Here is a 20,535-nt window from a genome sequence, read left to right as displayed (position 1 = left end):
CCCACTAAAACTGGCATTTGAATTAAAATCAGAAAAGCAAGGAAGAATGTGCCTGCATGCAATGACTTTCCCCAAATCTTCCATAATGGTACTTGGATACCACGCAATTACAATATTCTATGGAGATGGCTTTTGGATCAAGCACTTTAAAATGACTTATAAATATTTAAACTATAAGCATCTAACAAGTCGTAATGACAAAGTTTTACATTTAACCACATATGCTCCAAATATCTTGAGATTACTCTAAATATAGGTTTAAAATATCAAAAGGGCTTGTTGATGGCATGTAGAACTTTGCAGGGAAACTTAAACCTGATCATTCTTGCTCACACAACACCCAGTTTGCACAATTTTTAAAGCATGTGCATATAGATTCCTTTAGCAAATGATCTTGTTACAGTCTGAATTTGTAAAGCACGAAAGGAAGGATAAAATACCAGGATAAAATACCAGGTTGCCCTTCTCTTACTGAACACAGCTTAACCACTTGGCTTCTAGCTCGTTTGTTATTGTGGGTTGTCTCAAGTGTAAGACTGTAACATTTTAGGAATACTTGGAGAACAAGACAGCTGCGAAGAGGCTATCATTACAAACTGACACACATGCTAGATGGGAATGCCATTCATTGTCAAGACAAAGCCTTTGGCTGGGGAAGAGAGCTGCGCAAAGGAGAGAGATATGGAGTTTCTGTGTCTTTTGGACATTAGGGCCAACTCTATCATGTGAGTTCTAAGCATGTTTTCACCTTTGACTCTTTAACACCAGCAATCACCTCTTTGCTTTTGTTTTACCTGATGCAAAATACAGCTTGTCACTGGAGGTTTGAAGGGACAATGATGAGATGACAGTGGGTACAGCCGTTTGGATTTGTCGCAGCCCTCACTGGGGCTGCGGGAATGTTGTTTGGCTCTCGGCTTACCTCCTTGTGTGTGCAAGGCTGTGACTTTGGGCAATTTGAGAACAGTTAGGCATACACTCAGGAACTATTTGAAAGCGCTAGCTATTCATCTCAAGGTTTGTTTTGTGGTTTGCTTTTGCTCCAATCACCTTAAATAGCATTTTCTAAATGAACCTTAAAATAAATTGTGGGCTGGAGAGATGTCTCAGAGGTTAAGAACACTGACTGCTCTTCCAGAGGTCCTGAGTTCAGTTCCCAGCAACCACATGGTGGCTCATCTGTAATGAGATCTGGTGCCCTCTTCTGATTTGCAGGGATAGATGCAGGCAGAACACTGGGTACATAATAAATAAATAAATAAATAAAACTAAAAAAAAACTCCTTTAAAAAAATAAATTGTGTTGGGGCTAGACCTTCCAGAGAACCTGGGCCCAGTTCCCAGCACCCACATGGCAGCTCACAACTGCCTGTAACTCCAGTCCCAGGGGAATCTGATGCTGTCTTGTGGCATCCATCGGCACTTGCACACACGTGATACATAGACATACATACAGGCAAAACATCTTTTCACATAAAAATGCATTCCTAGCCAGGTGGCGCAAGCCTTTAATCCCACACTCAGGAGGCAGAGGCAGGCAGATCTCTATGAACTTGAGGCCAGCCTGGTCCACAGAGCTAGTAAGTTCCAGGACAGCCAGGACAACACAGAGAAACCCTGTGTTAGGGGGAAAAAGAGAAAGAAAGAAAAAGAAAAGAAAAAGACACATTTCTGAAAGTTTGTAAAACATCTCATTCCCACCCCAGCGCTGGCCATGCATTCTCAACTCTGGGTTCATGCTTCCTTTTTGCTCAGATCCATACTGTCTGACGAAGAGTGCCCCTGGTCAATGTGTAGGGCTGCCACCTGACTGACCCATTAAACACAGCCCGTACTGGAGTGTTCACCTCTTCAAGCTGCCTTATCTCTTAGTCTGAATGAATTGCTGCTATGCCTTTTGAGTCACTTAAAAGCACTTGCGCACACACAAATGTATCTCCTTAGCGTCCATCCACATATTAAATGCACTAGCAGAATGCCATACAGGACATGGTGTGAGGGAGTAGAGCAGCCTTTCCATCCCTACGGCAGGCAGGATCTCTGAACAGGGAGTCTAGAGGGGGAGGGTGCTGGTGCGGAGGTGAGTGTACACGTGAGTTAAGTGTTCTGCCCTGGCGTGTGTTTGGGCCACTTAGACACCTCTGCCTCTCCATAAGGCTTGTCTGCGTGGAAGTAGGTGTGAGTGTCTGAATCAGGATGCACAGGCAGCCACTTGCAGTGCGACAAGGGACTCAGTCATCACATCTGGTCATGCCACCTATTTCCAGGACCCTTCTGGGCAATGTCTTGCTTGTTAATAGTGGGCCAAGTGTTTCCTGTTTCCCAGTCCTTGGCCCCCTCTCTTTCTCTTTTTCTTCATGCTGGGGAACTGGCAAGAATGACTGTCACTTTCCAGATCTGCCCCTCAATGCCAGCTTCACTCACCTGTCCTCTTCTGTGACTCCAGCCAGCCTGCTCCCTTGCTGTCAATGGCATTTCCCTATAGATGGCATCTCCCATACTGTATAAACTCTGGAAGTTCAGGCACTGGGGGAGTATCTAGCTTATATCTTCCTTTGTTACCTTTTTGTCTGTCACCACAGGCACTCACTGGGCATGGTAGCTTTAACTTTTTGTATTGTGTCACTAAGGCAATCATTTAAAGGAATCAGGCAACTGTGGATTTGTGACATTGGGTCCACAGCAAAAAATTGCCCAAAGTAAATTCTTATCATTATTATTATTATTGTTTTGGTTTTTACGAGACAGGGTTTCTTTGTATTGTTTTGGAGGCTGTCGGTCCAGCCCAGCCTCGAACTCACAGAGATCCGCCTGCCTCTGCCTCCCGAGTGCTGGGATTAAAGGCTAAATTCTTATTTTTAATAGGATAATTAACTCAGCTTTCTTGGAACAACAAGAAAAACTCCAGTTTGAGATATTGCTCACTAAGGATGCAAGGTAATTCTTCTGCCACTTGGACTAGAAGATCTTGGGAGTGCACACTTATAGGATGGATGGAGTGGGTCCCTCTTGCAAGACTGTGCACCAAATTTTCTTTTGTCTCAATTCAGTTCTAGCCGGGCATTGGTGGCGCACGCTTTTAATCCCAGCACTCGGGAGGCAGAGGCAGGCGGATCTCTGCGAGTTCGAGGCCAGCCTGGTCTACAAAGTGAGTTCGAGGCCAGCCTCCAAAGCTACAGAGAAACCCTGTCTCAAAAAAAAAAATCAATTCAGTTCTAGTACTGTTCTAGTGACAGGGTGATGGCTTCATCCAGAAGCACTGGCTATCTGCTCACACATGTTATCCCATATTCTAGGAAAGCCTCACCTGCTCACACATGTTATCTCATGTTCTAGGAAAGCCTCACCTGCTCACACATGTTATCTCATGTTCTAGGAAAGCCTCACCTGCTCACACATGTTATCTCATGTTCTAGGAAAGCCTCACCTGCTCACACAAGTTATCCCATGTTCTAGGAAAGCCTCACCTGCTCACACAAGTTATCCCATATTCTGGCAACGCCTCACCATACAGTTTCTAAAAGTTGCACATCAGATCTTCCTGTTCAAACCCCTGGTACTGAGCTGGAGTTCACTGGATGAAACATTGCTGTACCTCATCATGCCACTGTTATTCAGAAAGCTAAAGTGATCATAGCCAGGACCCCTAGGTGCCCACCTGTTCTGCGTGTATACAAACCAACCTGGTGGCTCTCCGTAGTAATTCCACCTAGAACCATGAAGCTAAGCACTTACTGAGAGGCAGGATAACCTTGAACTCAGGACTGTCACCCAGTGAATACTTCTAATCATTAAATACTGCAGCATAAACAGCTCAGGTCTGGCCTAGGACTGAGGATGCCCCATCTGCGCTGATTTCCTGTCATCGCTCTGTGGCTTTTCTTTTCTTTAAAAGTGGGCGCCCGTGGTATTACTTTCTTTCCCACTTCCTTCCAGACAGTCTGTTCTCCTGGATTTCAGAGTATGAGAAAGAAAACGGGAACCAGTGCCTTTCACCTTCACCCTTTCGGCTTCCCCGGTGAAGCTAACTCTGTGTTTTGAAACAACATTTTGGGTGTTGTCACAATGACCAGACTAAGCTCCAAGGAGCCCAAATGACATGACCCTCCTCCAGCTTTCTCCAGATGCAAAGTGTAGTCTCCGCTGCTGAGCAGGGAGGAGCATTTCTAGAAACATGTAAGAGACTGGAGAGGCATGGGGCTGGGGGGAGCTGTATGGTTCTCCCGCTCCAGGAGAATAGAAGGAATGGAGGAGAAAGGGTTAATTCCTGGTCTTCATTTTTCCCATTTTGTTTAAAAAATATGTTCTTTCCCTGGAAAACCAAGGAATGGGCTATTTGCTTTGAATATCTTCAGAAACTTACACATGGTCACTCTGAACTCCCCGATGTACCATAAACAAGTGTGAGCTGTACGAATCTGGAAAACATGGAACAGCTATCCACCAGGCTTCCAGACAACAACAAAGAAGGACTATTCCATTTACAAATGGAATTCTTGGTGGATAGAATAGTTTGGACAGTGTTTATATGTTGTTTTCCTTATTATTCGGGGGATTTTTTTTCTAGCTACCGAAGCTGCAGGACTGGTATCCAGAGCTTTAAACACTGGAGATTAAAGGAGTTTATAACCTTTTAAAAATCTTCAACTCAATCAGTTCTGCATCTTGGGAGAAACATCTGCCCATTGAAGTCATTTATAGCTATATGAGCAAATAAGAATGAGTAAAGTCAGGAAAGCAGGGACAGAAGAATTTCAAAATGAGAGAGGGAGGCTGCAATCTGCAAAAAACCAATCGAACAAATGTGTTGAGTTCTGTGAGGGCAAATGTAGCTGGCTGGCTGATTTCAGAATATATATATATATACATATATATATATATATGTGTGTGTGTGTGTGTGTGTGTGCGCGTGCGTGCGTGCGTGTGTGTGTGTGTGTGTGTGTAAATGACATTTCCCAGTGCTTTCTGAAGGTTTTGTTTGTTTGTCTTGTCACACATCAATCCATCACTCAGAGTGTTGCTGTCAAACAGACTAAATTATCTGGGGCATTTGCAGTTGAGGTGCCTGTGAGAAAGTTCAGGTCACCTGTCTTCTGACTTCAGAAACTGCAGAGCTAATCAGGAAGGAATTATGACCTTATTTCTGGTGTTCTGCTCCTACTGGCAAAGCCACCAGTAGAAAAGGAGACTTCAAGCCATGGTGGCTGAAAAAAAGATTCTTGCACTAGGCAGTAAGCCTTCTGTTCTGCTTCAGGGCCTCTACTCAAGCCTCTGACTATGAGTAAGGTGCCCACGTCCCCACTATGAAGCAGCAGACTGGTAGTCTAGGGCTGTGTTTACGGCTAGATAAAACACGAATGCAAAATCGGGAAAGCTGGTAAGCAGAGGGCTGTTGTGTTTCATGAACTGTGCTCCAAGGCAATAAGAGAATTTTTATAAGCACAGCAATGGAAGAAGTAGGGAGCTGGTTCTCCTACCATGCTTCAAAGGACAATCAGCTTTGGAGTTCATGGCTTGGCTTTGAATCACAGCTGTGCTCACAGGCTAGGTGATCTTGGTCAATTCCCCAATCCTGTTTCTCCGCTAGGAGAACGAAGAGAATTGTTCTGGGCATCTCTGTTTCGCCACCGAGAGAATGTAGATAATTATCTTATGGATCTGGCTATGAAGAAATATTAGTGGAAAAACAGAACCGCCTGTACACACAGGTGTGGAGAAGACTCTTCTTGCTCCCCTGCCCCAAGCCCTCCTCCTGCCTGGGTTACAGCCCTCACCACAGGACTGTACCTGCCTTGAGACAGCCCAGTAGAACATTCTTCTGTGTGTCCCCCGTCTCCAGTGGGAGCAGTGCTCAGGTTAAGAGCTGGGGGTGTGGCACTATTGGGAGGTGTGGCTTTGTTGGAGTGGGTGTGGTCTTGTTGGAGGAAGTGTACCACTGTGGGGGTGGGGTTTGAGGTCTCTCTTGCTCAAGCTTTGCTTAGTTCACTTCCTATTGCCTACAAGTCAAGATGTAGGATATGGCTACTTCCCCAGCACCATGTCTGCCTGCACACCACCATGCTGAGCCATGAAGATAACAGACTAAACCTCTGAAAATGTAAGCTAACAATGAAATATTTTTCCTTTATACAAGTTGTCATGGTCATGGTGTTTCTTCGTAGCAACAGGAACTCTAACAAGACACCTACTTCACTAGGATTGGCAGGAGGAATCACTATAGTTACATGTGGTTCACCCACTGTCTCACAGAAGTCTTGAGCTCATCTTCAGTGACTTGCGATGCAGACAGCATACTTTGTCAGAGATGATCCCTCCCACTTCAGCAAGGTCTGTACGTAGACGTGAAAATCGCCAGCTCAGCTAGTGAGTCCCAAAGAGGGACATGGCAGGTTGGGAGGAGGTTAGTTTTTAATTTTAGCCCACAGATGAGGTCCTAAGGTCATCTTGACAAGCTAGGATAAGAGTCGGCCAAGCAGGCCACCAGCTCCAGATGGAGTCGACATTTCAATACTGCCCTGCAGCCTCATGGCTGAACATTAAGATTCCCCAAGTAATCTTCCCTTCCAACCCCCTCCCCGATAATAAGAAAACAAACATACGTGTAAGAAAAGTGTTTTCAACTTGGGCTCAAGGGCTTGAGTGTTAGCTGTCCCTGGGCTGTAAACTGGTAACGATGTACTAAACACTGCCAGGTGTCATGGGTCAAGCCGATAGTACCTGACCACACAAAGTACACGGTGAATGAGGTAAGGGACAGGATGGTGAGAGCCACATCTTGCCCCACCTTCTGAGAAGCAAGGTGAGGGGTACTGACTCTTGGAGGAGCTCCCAGGTGGACATACAAACCTTTTTACTTATTCTGGTTTCTAATTCGGAGGCACCTCCTTTTGAGAGGCGGCTCCAGGTCCTCGGGGCCGGCGCTGAGCATGGGCGAGGAGATGACGCACGGCGCCATGGCAGCCTTCTCCGTGGGTTTTGGCACAGGCTGGATCACGCAGCCGGTCTTGGGCAGCATCCGCAGAGCATAGGCATGGTCCTCGTCCGCGGGGTTATTGAGGTTCGGGTCCGACTTGTCGCCCCCCGCCAGGGCCTCCTCCCCCTTCAGCTTTTTGGTCGCCTCCCCGTCCAGGTGGCAGTTGGAAGCGCAGTTGTTCTCCTTGACAGACTCCAGCTCGTTCACCGTGGGCTCTTCGGATGACAGCAGCTTTTTGGGTGGCAAGGGGGGCGGGGGCTGCTCGGGCGGTGGTTCTGTGCCCTTGGCCTCGACAGGGGCGCCGCGGGTGCCGTTCACGATGACGTTGCAGGCGGCGGCAGCCTCGGGACCCGCGGGGGCGCCCGGGCCGGGGTCACCGGCGGCAGGCGGGCTGCAGTGGCCGTCCCTGCAGCCGCCGCAGGTCCTCCGCTCTGCGGCGACAGGTTCGCGTTCCGCCTTGACGTGCGCGTGCAGCGCGCGGTGGATCACGTTGTGCAGCCTGGCACGGTGTCCCACTGTCAGGTCGATGACGCCGTCCTGCGGGCCATGAAGCACGCCGGCGAAGCCAGGCTGGCCTCCCGCGCCCGCGGGGCTGCCGGGGCGTCGGGTCAGGTCCACCACTTCCCCTCGGCCGCGCTCGGCGGGCGCCAGGCTCAGAGCCTGGCCGGAACTTCCAGGTGGCGAGTCAGCTGACTTGGACGAGCCCTGCTTGGAGTCCCGCGGAGACAGGGAGCGTCCGCCCGACTTGCCTCCCGCCGCTGCCGAGTCACCCGGGGCACTGGGAACGAAGCTCTCTCCGTTGCTGGAGAATCCGTTGGGGGGGCTTGGAATCGTTGATGTGGGGAATGGGGATAGGGATAGGGATGGGCACCGGCAGGGGCACGATCACTGGGTACGGCACGAGCAGCGTGGGGGGCGGCACCAGCGGGGCAAGCGACGGCAGCCCGAAGTTCATCATCTGGGGCACCGGCATCGGGCCGTTTGGCATCATGCTTACCGGAGGGAAAGGAAGGCTGGGCAAGGGCGCGCCCGGGGGAGGCGGGGGCAGCAGTCCCGGGGGGTTCCCAGGCATGGTAGGGGTGCTTGGGGGGGTGGATGTGAGGCGATAGCATGGGCCGGTGCATGGGGCTGGAAGTGGGGCCCAGGTTTCTGGGGCCACCGGGCGGAGGCCCAATGCCCGGGAGCATGGGGTTGGACAGGGGGCTGTTGGGGTTGGAGGCATGGTGCGGAGGTCCTCGGATGAAGGGCGGGCGGATCTGCTGTATGATCTGCTGCTCCATGAAGATGGGCAGCGGCACTGGGCCGCGGTTGGTCATCACCATGGGAGGGCTGCGAGGCGGGACGCCTAGCGGAGGTCCGATGCTAGCAGGTGGCTGGACTGAGACAGGAGGGATGCTTGGAGTCTCGCTGATGGGGAGGGACTTGGGCACTGGCGTGGGGATTTTAGTGACAGAGCAGTTGGCAGTGTCAGATGGAGAGCCGGTGGTGGACGAGGATGGGCCAGGGCCTTGGCTTTGGCCAGCTGCAGTCACCGGGGAGGGGGCCTTCCTCCGAGCATCTGTTAGCGGGATATTCCAAGAGTCTGGAGTGAGCAGCTGCACCCCGGTGCTTTCTGCTTTACTTTCCATGTGAGGGTGTAATGTGCTGCACAGCCCAGCTGGAAGACTGGCCTGTGTCTCTTTGTAGAAAATGTCCATTTTGTATTGATTGAGACATTTTGCACTGCAGAACTGAAGCCTTCTTTCCCCGTCCCCAAAATCCAGGTATTCTTTTGTATGCCTTATGTGTTTACACCAGTCACACACCTACAACACAGCAATAAAAACCACAACAGGTAAGATAAGCTTTCTCAGGAGGATGGCATTCACGTTTCACTTAAAGACTCTTTCAAATTGTCATAATTTGTCAAATAGTTGAAGGGGTTCCTTTTAAAAGGTAAATTTATGAAATGTTCGTGCAATGATGAATTTGTTTTATAAATAGGATCTTCAAAAAAAGGGTATTAACAATGTAAAAATGACTTGAAGATGTCTCTGACAAAATGGAGTACACCTGCCCAGTACACCTGCCCAGTGCACCTGCCCAGGGCACCTGCCCAGTACACTTACCCAGTGCATCTGCCCAGTACACTTACCCAGTACACCTGCCCAGTGCACCTGCCCCGTACCCCTGCCCAGTGCACCTGCCAAGTACACCTGCCCAGTGCACCTGCCCAGTGCACCTGCCCAGTACACTTACTCAGTATACTTGCCTTCATGGTTTCACTTACTTAACGGTCTTACTGCAAACACACATTTAAACAACGCTGGAAGAAAGGAATCCCCAGAGAGTTCAATGGTCATGCAACATAAACTCTTAAAATTCTCCTTATTTACCCAGTCACTCTGTGCTATCGACTGCATCCAGTAAAGTGCTTGGAAAGGGTGTACTGTGTTAACCAATAGCATGAAGCACTGAGCATCCTTCTGTCTGGCTTCCAAGGAGCATCTTGGACTTAGCCATGAAGTCTGTGTGAGGTTTAGCTCTCCCAACCTGTGATGTTGCAGCAAGCTAGAATTATTTTTTGAGCTGTTTGCCCACTCTTTCTCAGCAGTCAGAATTTTTGGTGACATTTCTTGGCAGGCAGTCATATTTAACAACTTTTCAAACACCAGAGAACATTTCCCAAAAGTTGTTATGGCTTCCACCCCACCCCCTTCAGATCTACTCCTGGCAAAAGAAAGATATCACCAAATTTATTTCAAAGCTGGGCTGCCGAGCTAATTAAAGACTCAGAGCCTTTCCCAACTGGAAATCACTAGACACCAAAGTTCAAAAAATAGTCACTCTCGGCTTCAGAGCCCGTTACTTTGGAGAAATTATTGTGATTTCATTAACACATTAATTTTGCAACACCATCAGCTCTCACAGATGGTGAAGACATGATCTCCAATTCAAATATGACTCTTGTTTGCACAAATGCCTTCCCTTCATATGGCATTTTAAACAAGAATTAATATGAGTGATCTTGCCATCGCTATAAACAGATAAACAGATGTCAAAACTTTCAATAGTCCCTCTTGTGCCTCACTTTTCTTGACAGGATTTTATACACACAATCCTTTTTCCCTTCCTCCATTCCTTCCTTCCTTCCTTCCTTCCTTCCTTCCTCTCTCTCTCTCTCTCTCTCTCTCTCTCTCTCTCTCTCTCTCTCTCTCTCTCTTTCTTTCTTTCCTGTTTCCACAGCATTCAGGCCATACAGTCTCAGAGAAGGAATTGCAAAACTCAGCACCATTGTGAGTTTATGGAACTCGTCTTCCTGCAATGGAGCAATGGCTCCAGTATTGTCCTAAATGGGACGTCAGTTTTGAAGTGTGTTCGTTCTGTTGCTGTGCATGCAATGTGTGCATGTGTCTTTAATGATCATGAACTGATATAATTAAAAGACGATAAGCTTTAATAATGATTGGTCACATAAACCGTGCACAAACAACATATGCTGGGCATTTGATCGCCCATCTCACTTAAGTCTCAGCTTCCTTTGCTTGTAAACAGTGGTGGCATGCTAACATGCGACTGAGGATGCAGATGTGGGTCTGCATGTGTAAAGCCACTCTTTCTCTTCTTAGGGTTTGGTATTTTTCTTTCCAGTGATGTTTTTGGTTGATAAACTTGACAGTGCGAGATTGAACAAGATGCATACTTTGGCACACATTCACTTTTTGTTTGTCCTTTCAAATTACTTCTTCCAAAAATCTGAGACTGGAACACTCCTGAGTGGGCTTCGGTGGTAAGGGAATTCCTTCAACATAGCTATTGAAACCGTTGCTGCCACCATTAAAGTGGTTACAACATAATATCAATGCCCATATCTCCTTTCCTTCAGTACCGGTGTTTTAAGGTCCTCCTAGGCTTAGGGGACATTTTTGTTATCAGTGAGATGCCCATCTTGCAGGCACTCTGATGACAAGAATCTCAAAGGCCTTGCCAGACCTTCACACTTCTTATCTAGATTAAGGTTAAGTAACCTGTTAGTGAAAACATGATACATACACTTAAATAAGTTAGAGTCAGGTGTAATGGTGCACGCCTTTAATTCCAACCTTTGGGTGACAGTGACAGGAGAATTTCTGCAAGCTAAGGCCAGCCTGGTCTATGGAGTGAGTTCCAGGACCCTGTCTCCAAATAAATAAGTAAAGTTAACATATTATGTGGCATTTAAATACCATTGTGAAATAAAACTACCTGCTTCCGTTTTTAATAGTAGGTGTGCATAGAAAGTCTAAAATACAAATGTATAAGCTTGAAATGAGAGACCAAGCACAGCTTTTCTTCATGAACTGGAAAAACATCATCAATGAGTTAACCTAATTAAAATAACACATGACTTTCCTGGCATGTGTCCTTTGGATCTTGCTCTTTAACAATAATAGGGAAGAGTTTTATGAAATCATTAATTGGTTTTGAAACTGCCAGATTGATTTTTTTCCTCCAGAGGATTTGTGTTTCCTCAAGCTAGATAAATATTTTCAAGTGGGGTGAAAAAACATAATAATCTAAATATAACTTAATAGTTTTCCCTTCACACCCTTTACTTTTAATAATCATTGATAAATGACGCTCACAGACCATCCTAATTATTCAATGAGAATTCTCCCCCACATTTCACCCTTTCCCGCAGAAAAGTAATCACAGACATCAGAAGCAAAACTCCAATTTTTCAAATTAAAGGCCTAATGTCTTCCTTCCTTCCTTCCTTCCTTCCTTCCTTCCTTCCTTCCTTCCTTCCTTCCTTTCTTTCTTTTGTTTTTGGATTTTTGTTTTCTTTGTGTAGACCTGGCTAGCCACGAACTCACAGAGATCCTCCTGCCTCTGCCTCCCAAGAGCTGGGACTAAAGACGTGCACCACTACTGTCACAAGCCAAAAATCCTAGTGTTAACACTTGTCTTCTGACTCTTTTGAAAGAGCCTCCATTGAGACGTGCCCCAACTGTGTTATTTTGGGGTGCTGCAAGCCTGACTATAATAAGGCCTTACATTTCAGTTAGAACACAGACCTAAAAATATGGAAAAGCAATCTTTCTGATGAAGATTATTAGGCGGGGGAAATCATCACTTAAGAAGTAATGAATCAAGTCTGCCTTACCGGACACATCGTTTAAGATGAGGTCAATGGATTTATGGTGCAAATGGCTACATCATGTGCAGCAGTAAAACCCAGCACCATTATTCACCCCACATCCAACTAACGACAGTTCTGTAATCAAAGGTTTCATCATGGGAGCCTGAGCTGATTATATAAACTGTGGCAGTTATGTGAAAATATATACTGCATCTCTTAATAAATAACATTTGCATATGCAAAGCACATTCTCCCCTTCTTTGTGGACAGACTTAAATTCTGTCATATTATTTTAATTTTTGAGATTTTTTAAGTCCCTCCCTCCCCCCACACATAATGTCAAGAGGTACCAAAATTCTTTCAGACATTTTAAGATAAGCCCAACTCCCAGAGCTCTGTAGTGATTTGTGTGGTCCCATCCCATGCTGGAACCTGGCCTCTCTTCCTGACAGGGCCCAGAGTGGTCCTAACTGCTATTGTCTTACTACGCCAATATAGGGAATGAACAGTCAATGTGCAAATGCAAGCCATTGAGCAGGACTGCTGGAAAGCTTCGGATCACAGATCCATTCCAGGTCACCAGGAAGACAAAAAGATCACAAAGGAGATACGCACATGCGTGCTCCCTTCGAGCCTAGCACAGAGTCCCCCAGAAGATCAAGTTCCCGTTCCTGAGATGGGTCCAATTCTACACAGGAGAAGAAACATTTCCTATGGTCGGCCGGCTTTGCCGGCAGCCTGCCAGGGCAGCACTTAGGAGCTCAGTGGTCGGATGGCTTCCCTCCTTTCCTGTGAAATAAATGTGTGGTAACCTACACCACTCCCTGCTCCAGAGACACTGCCTCCCCATGATACCAGCACTGAAAGGCACAGCTCTGGGTTCCCGTGACTCCTTCAGAGCTGTGGAAAGAAAGCATGCTATTCACATTGGCAACGGAACCTTCTTTTTCACATAAATGTCCAAGGTCAGAGCCACTATACATAAGCCATTAGGTTACCCGAATGGTACAATACATACATTCTTCTGGGTTTAAGAGAAGGGTTGGGCCACTGGGGGTGGGGCAGGGCTTCTAATTAACACATTAATCAGCTGTCAGCTGTGGGAGTAAAGTTCATCCTTTAATGGAACCCACCGCTGCTTTCTGAGTGGGAATCTGGCATCGGGCAATATTTAATTAAATTCTTTTGCTGAAATCTGTCTTCCCTGCAAAGACGCTTTGTAGCAATGGAACAGTAACAACGTATTAGCTTCTCCCGAATGCCTTCAACAACTTGAAAAGTAACCTCCCCCACAACCCTCCTGGGCTTCTCTGGCTTCTGGCTTCCTACTGACGTCACCACAGCTCTGTACTTGCAGCTCTGCAAGCCAGACTGTATTTTGTCACAGGAAGGTGAGTCCCTGGGGCCTTGGCAGGTTAAATGTGACACTGATTTCAAAGTCCAGGCCAGCTTGCAGAACCATGAGTTCATTCAAGAATGAAGTGCAGGAGGGTGGAGAGACACAGCTGGGTGCTCAGCTTTTAAAGACTTTGAAGTCTTGACCTGTAGGTCATCACCTCATAGCGTGAGTTGAGGGTCTTAGACTGAACCCTCACTGAGCACTTGGTCCCTGCTCCTCTGGAGTGCCCACACATTTCTTGTGGTCTTGACACTGCCTCCAGGAAGGCCCTAATTCCATTTACTTGGGACACCAATGATGTTACAAAAATCACTGGGATGACAAAATGCAGGAAGGAGTTGGCACTGCTTCTTGGCCTTGATTTTTCCATCTGTGAAATGGGATTAATAATAGCAACAACTGTGTGCCGGTTAGGCTTGTTATAGTCTGTCTTTTTAATCTCCAGTCTGTCAGGGTGAAAAGGGAATGATTGTTTTCCTATGACCCATGTGTCTTTGAAAGAAAATGAGACATGTTTCTGTCTTGACAAATCAGTGTTTCTCACAGATACCTGCCTTTACCCCGCCGCCCGGGAGATCCTGTCCTAGAGGTGACGGAGGGGCTGTTTGCAGTGACAAGAAAGGCAGCTGACAGGTCTGAGCACCAGCTGCTCACCATCCCGAGGAACCTATATTCAGTGCCACCTGAACCCTCTGTGCTACAGCCAGGCTCTAATTTAGGAAAAGCTTGACAAGGCAGCATGGCAGCCTGGAAATGAGTGCTAAAACCATTAAAATGAGTAATTCCTCTTAGGCTCAACTGCTGTTTGAATAGTGGAAGCCATAAACCGTGCTATTCATGTTTTATTAAAATCAGAGCTGATAGATGATCTGCTGGACTCATTACATGGCAGAACTGTCTTCCCAAGGAAGGACCAGAGTCACAGTATATCTGCCTTTAAGCCAGTCTGACCCCACCCAGCTTGGTCAGAAGGTGGGAGAGGCCACCAGGAGTAGGAGAGGCGTGGCCAACCTACCAATCCAAGTTTCCTCACAAAGCTGGAGTTGAGAGTGAAAAGATACCTTGGCCACAGACACAGAATGCCTTAAAGAAACCTGGGGGGGGGGTCTGGAAAGGGGAGGGGCCCTTCCAGAAGAGCAATTCGGGAAGAAGGTCGTTCGTCAAACCAAGAAGGTTCTACAGGTTAACTTTCTAACATGATGATGCGGTGGTGCTTGCCTCTCTGCTCCCCTCTGTCTTACTCTATCTCTCAGGGAAGGAATCTGCCGCAGGGACCTGGGCCAGGCTTCTGAAAGCCATTGAAAACACAAGCTAAGTGTTCCTACATGCCATTTTCCTACAGAGATTTTCTATTCTAAGAAGGATGCTCTCTGGTCCCTCTAGAGAGCCAATATGGAGCCATGAGCTCCCTAAAGCAGAGTAGAAATGTCCCTGGTTTTCAGGACACTGGTGAGCTCCAGCCAGTGGCTCATGACTGATTCAAACCTTTGATTCCATAGCCGAAACAGAAGATGGATTCCTCTCCTGTACACAGGGGCTAAGGGCCTTCCTGACAGTCACAGAGTGATTCAAAAGGCAGCTTCCCATGGGTCATAAGTAACCTGCTTGTTCTCACAGCAGGAACCATCCAGACAGCAAACATGGAAGGAACCACCTGAAGAAACATGGTCTACCCGGTGCCAGACATCTCTCTCTGTCTCTCTCTCTGTCTCTGTCTGTGTCTCTCTGTCTCTGTCTGTGTCTCTCTGTCTCTGTCTCTGTGTCTCTCTGTCTCTGTCTCTGTGTCTCTCTGTCTCCCTCTGTCTCTCTGTCTCTCTCTCTGTGTCTCTGTCTCTGTCTGTGTCTCTGTCTGTGTCTCTCTGTCTCTGTCTGTGTCTCTCTGTCTCTGTGTCTCTCTGTCTCTGTGTCTCTCTGTGTCTCTGTCTGTCTGTCTGTCTGTCTGTCTGTCTGTCTCTCTCTCTCTCTCTCTCTCTCTCTCTCTCTCTCTCTGTGCACCAGTAATACAGCCATGAGAGGACACAGAAGAGACCTGAGGTGACAGTCTGACCTGACAGAATCTGAGGGGCCATCTCACGTCCTTCTCCAGCACCGGGGACTTCACAAGCTCATCTGTAAAATGAGCTGTCAGTGGCCGGGATGACTGCACAAAGGAGACCAGTCAATGACTGAAACACCACACACAAGCAGAGGGCAGAGTCCCACCCATCTCCCACTGTCACGTTGCAGCTCCGCCATGTTCTCCGCTGTTAGCCATGCCAGCTGGTACAGCTACCGCCTGCCCTGAAGAACGCGTGTATCACATAATCCTCTTGACACATTCACTAGTGAAACTTGACTGACAACTCATGGTGCCTTGGGCACTGTGGAAGGGAGAAGGAAGGCCCTCATCAACTGCCTTCCTCCTCATTCAGTGAGGTCTCCTGTGGGAATGGGAAGGGCGGGCTTTTAGTTTTACTGGGTCATCTTTGCTGAAAACTGAAGCTTAAGAGAATGCTTGTGCTTACTCAAACATAGGAACCACGACATGCTCAAGATGGCCCCGGGCTGTGCAACTGCGCTTGAAGGATAGCCAGTACCTGCCTGCTGTCCTGACCACCAGGGAGAAGAGTTAGTCTCTCTGCAGTGTCTGCCCACCCAGCCACAAGGCCGCCCCGTGGTCAGTGTCGCACTAACAGCTTCTAACTAAAAGCACTCCTTTATGTTGTATTCTCTGAGCACCAAACTTGAACCTGCTCTCTAATCCACTCCCCGAAGTCACTGTTTCCAAATGTGCATCCGCTAGTGTCAGAGCTTTGTTTACATGAACGTTTCCTGTATTCCAAATAGATATTTCAGTTTCTTTTCAAATGTTACCTTTGGGCCTGATTCCTTTTCCCTCCCTGTCTTCTACATGTCTGCTTGGATATTTGATAGTTCATGATTATAGGAGTTCTCTCCAGGCCTGGGTCACCCATGTATACTGGGAGGGTCCAGCAGACTGATGTATTAAAGGGAAGCATGGAGGACCTGGGACTGTTAGCTCTGTGGTATGACATTTGTCTAGCCAGTCACAGGCCCTGGGCTCCTTGACTGTGCTCCATTGATGTCATCCTCAGCACAGGGAAAAAAGAGAGGGGGACGGAGAGAGGAAGGGGAGGGGGGAGGGAGAGAGAGGGGAGGAGTAAGGGAGGAAGGCAGAGAGGGAGGAGGAGGGAAGGAGAGAAGGGGAAGGAAGGAGGGAGAGAGGGAGAGAGGTAGGAAGGGAAATAGAATTGGCCTCAGGTGGATCTCTGAGTTCAAGGCCAGCCTGGTCTACAGAGAGAGTTTCAGGACAGCCAGGGCTACACAGAGAAACCATCTCTAAATCAAAACAAAAATCAAAGACACAGAGAGAGAGAGAGAGAGAGAGAGAGAGAGAGAGAGAGAGAGAGAGAGAGAGAGAGAGAGAGAGAGAGAGAGAGAGAGAGAACTGGGCCTCTATGGGAGGGAATTCACTCCATATTTTCCTTCACGCAGAAAATGGCAGGAGTCATATCTCAAATATGTGGGGTTTAGGTCCACATCAGAGCTGCTCACACATCAACAGCATGCTCTTTGAGAAAAGTGCTATTGTTACCAGCAATATCTGAAGCAAATTCCTATGCAGAGACGTCCATGAGCTCCACCTGGCCTCTGCCTTGGCAATGAAAGCACTTCCTAATGCATGGGGCAGGGCCACGGACGTGCAGGAGGCCTAGGGAAGGGCATGCTCTGCATTGTCTTCTACATCAGCACACTGCTTCTTGATGGCCTGAGGTAGGTGGTTCCTGGTATCTTAGTTACTCACCAACTACACGTGATTCTCGGAATCTGCCAGGCACCAGGCTATGCCTTGGCTCTCACTGGCCTTACTCAGCCCTCTTTAAAGTCTCTCGTATGTGTCTCTGGCTCAGGAGCACAGACTGGACCACGTGTAGATTCACCAGTTGTCCCACTTTAGTCTTTGGTGTCCTCAGATCTTTCCAGGACATCCCACAAAAGTCACATCTAGCTTGTAGTTCTTACTAAAGCCCTAATTCGATGTAATAGTGATAAACTATGCTGGTGAGCATCATTAAAGCTTAGGTACCATACTCATAACTTCCCCAAGATTAACCACACACATAGCCGATTCTAAGATGTGAGTGCCTCTAAACCTATACCGACACCAGGAGGTGGTGGCACACGCCTTTAATCTCAGCACTCTGTGGGCAGAGGCAGGCAACTCTCTGTGAGTTCAAGGCCAATCTGGTTTACAGAGCTAGTTCTAGGACAGCCAGGACTACACAAAGGAACCCTGCCTCAAAAAAACAATAAATAAATTTAAAAAATGAATGAATGAACAAAAATAAAGAAAAAAACCCATACTGACTCACTATTTCCAAGGCGGTTTTTATTTTGTTTTGATTTTGTTCTACACATGGATTGAGACATCTCTCCTCCCTTCTGTGGGCATGGTCTTCCTGACTCCTGTTAGCAATTTGAGCTGTGTTCTGGCACTCAGCTTATTCTGTACTTTAGACTTCCTAATACTCATTTTTTAATCTACCTCCTTTTCACCATGCCACCACTGCTATAAAGACGGAAACAAACTAAAACCTTCCATTAAACATCTGCTGGAAGGACCAAATTCACCTTTCTTTGGAATTAAAAATAATAATAATTGCTTCCCCAAGCTCTAGAGAATGTGGCTGACCAGATCCGGCATCCATCTACCCTCTGCCACTGCATTCCCAAGATGGCTGGTACCTCCCTGGCCATCTGCATGCATCCAGTAGAACTGGGGTCTCGGAAGAGGCTCCCTCACATCCGCTCCGCCTTCTCAGCCATGCACGAGACATCAGAGGAATTCTCCAGTGAATTTCAGAGAGAACAATACTCTCAGCACCATAGTTTATTTTCTAATGTCTGCCTCAGGTTTTGCAATGAACGCGCCACAACTGCTTTCCCTTCGAGCTACTCTTGCAACGCTTCCTTTTGTTTTCCCAGTCTGTGTTGCCCCGCACAGGTGTAGCCTGCCAGGCAAGGACACATTCTCCCGAATCTTACCTGCCTGTGAGCCATGTTGGTAAGAATGATATCTGGTATTTGTGTTAGTGGTCACCTAACATCAGGCCTCCTCTTGGTCTCAGTGGGATCTCTGAGGTTTTCCTTTCACGCTCTTAAGCCAAGTAACTTGGTCTGTGTTGATGCAGACACTGGCAGCCATTTGTCTGCTCCTGTCTGTGGCTCTGTGTGGTGAAGAACTGGCCTTCACTGGCCTCTCCACTCTCCCCTTCGTCCCAACTCACACCTGATGCCTGTCACATCCAATTCTTCAGGTTCATCGGGACAGCTTTTACGTCTCTCCTTCTCATCTTATAACTGTGTGTTTTCTTAAAAGTGTTTTCATTTTATGAGTGTTTGCCTGCATGAATGTGTACCTTGTGCATGCAACATGCCTGGAGGTCAGAGGGGGCATCAAATCCCCTGAAACAGACGGCCGTGGGTTGTCCTGTGGGTGCTAGAAAGTGAGTCTGTGTCACCTACAAGAGTAGCAGCTGCTCTTAAATGCTGAGATGTCTTCCAGCCCCTCGTCTTGTATCTGCTTGATGAGAACTTTAGATCTCAGTGTCACCTTGCCTGTTTTTACCCACTGCCGTGGCCTGCCACATCCCATGCTGCACTTGGGAAGTAGCAAGGCTTGTCCACCTGTGTCCTGAAGCGCCAAAGCCCACAGAGGCTTTTTAATTTCATCGTAAATGTACGTTTCCTTTCTTCCTACTCCTATTTATTGACCATTCTTCTATGGAAATGGAATCTGTTCCACAAAAACAAAGAGAAAATCCCAGTGGTATAGATTTTCCTGTGATGTGGACTTCAAAGTAAAACTATACCACGGAAAGCAACCAAGAAACGGAAATCAGCAGAGCACTTGACTCTCAGTTCTCCACTGTTCCCAGTGGCTGGGGAGAGTTTGACAGCGACATAATTGCAATAATGAGGAGGTTCCCAGGCCAGGCTGTGGTCTTCCGTGTTCACTATGGATGGTTTAGCCTTAGGCTCAGCTTCAGGCCAGCACCAGTCACCCAGGCCAGATCCACCAGCATAATCCCTTCTCCTCAGTCACACACAAATGTGACATTTATGCTGTCTGGTACACTCTGCTGAAAACTCAGAACGCCCGGTGTGCTGTGCTCATACACCTGGGAAGAAGGAATTGTCTGAGATTCCTATTTATTGTTTCATCTTTTTGCTAATTAACCCCGCGTGATAACAACTGCCTGGGGAGTGGGGGAGGGCTGGGCAGTACTGCTGTGGATTTCTCAGCTCCACACGGCGGTTCCTTTGTCTCTGAAATGCAGCATCTCCCCTGCTCGGGGACTGTTGGTTTGCTTCCACCTTTGTTCTGTGAATTTAGCCATCCTGCCGTGCAGCTGCCAGGCTGAAAACACCCACAAATGCTAGATCCTCCACTGAGCATCCTGCACGGGACTCCACTCTCATTAGCAAGTCCTAGGTTAACCCAACCTAATCTGCTCATCCAGGCAAAGTCCTTGGTGGCTCACAGATGCAAGCACAGCATTTGTATGCATTTGAGCACAACTGTTATATATTCAGCCCCTTCTAACAACATCAAGTAGCTCAATAGACACCATCGTGATCTACTCGCCAGAAGTCTGTAAAGAGACAGACGGCCAGATAGCATCTCTTGTTTTAGAGATAAGCAAAGGAAGGCTGGCAGCAGTGACATAGTCAGCATTTGGGTGAAAACCTTGCCTTACAACTCCTGGAAGATTAACTACATCATCTGTTGGCCTCCCCGGAAGAGGAGAATTCTATAACGCACTCTGGACCCTCAGCTTCTGTACCAGAGAGAAATGAGCATGACGGAGACGCCTAATCTAAACAGCCTGTGGAACTGGAGGATACACAAAAGAGCGTTGGAGGGATGATCTCAAACAGTGAGGTAAAGGGGAGGAACCTGAGAGAGCCATATCAAAGTAAGCCTTCGGAACAGGCCAGCGTGTACAAAACAGGAGAGGAATGGGGGAAGACAGAAGAAAAACAACTGCGTGCTAACGAC

General features: G+C 47.6%; 1 protein-coding gene across 1 annotated transcript in view; it reads right to left on the bottom strand.

Moving 5' to 3' along the window:
* Window positions 1-20,535, bottom strand: part of LOC101824351 (sine oculis binding protein homolog) — a 159,631-nt gene that overhangs the window by 8,667 nt on the left and 130,429 nt on the right. The window contains 3 exon segments of the mRNA XM_005073213.4: window positions 6,846-7,794; window positions 7,796-8,062; window positions 8,064-8,777. Coding sequence (XP_005073270.1) covers window positions 6,850-7,794; window positions 7,796-8,062; window positions 8,064-8,777 — 1,926 coding nt within the window. The 3' untranslated portion in view covers window positions 6,846-6,849.

Source organism: Mesocricetus auratus, unplaced genomic scaffold (genome assembly GCF_017639785.1).
Source record: "Mesocricetus auratus isolate SY011 unplaced genomic scaffold, BCM_Maur_2.0 Super-Scaffold_100018, whole genome shotgun sequence".
Lineage (NCBI taxonomy): Eukaryota > Metazoa > Chordata > Mammalia > Rodentia > Cricetidae > Mesocricetus > Mesocricetus auratus.
Note: the sequence above shows the minus strand (reverse complement) of the source record. Positions and strands in the feature narration are given on the sequence as shown.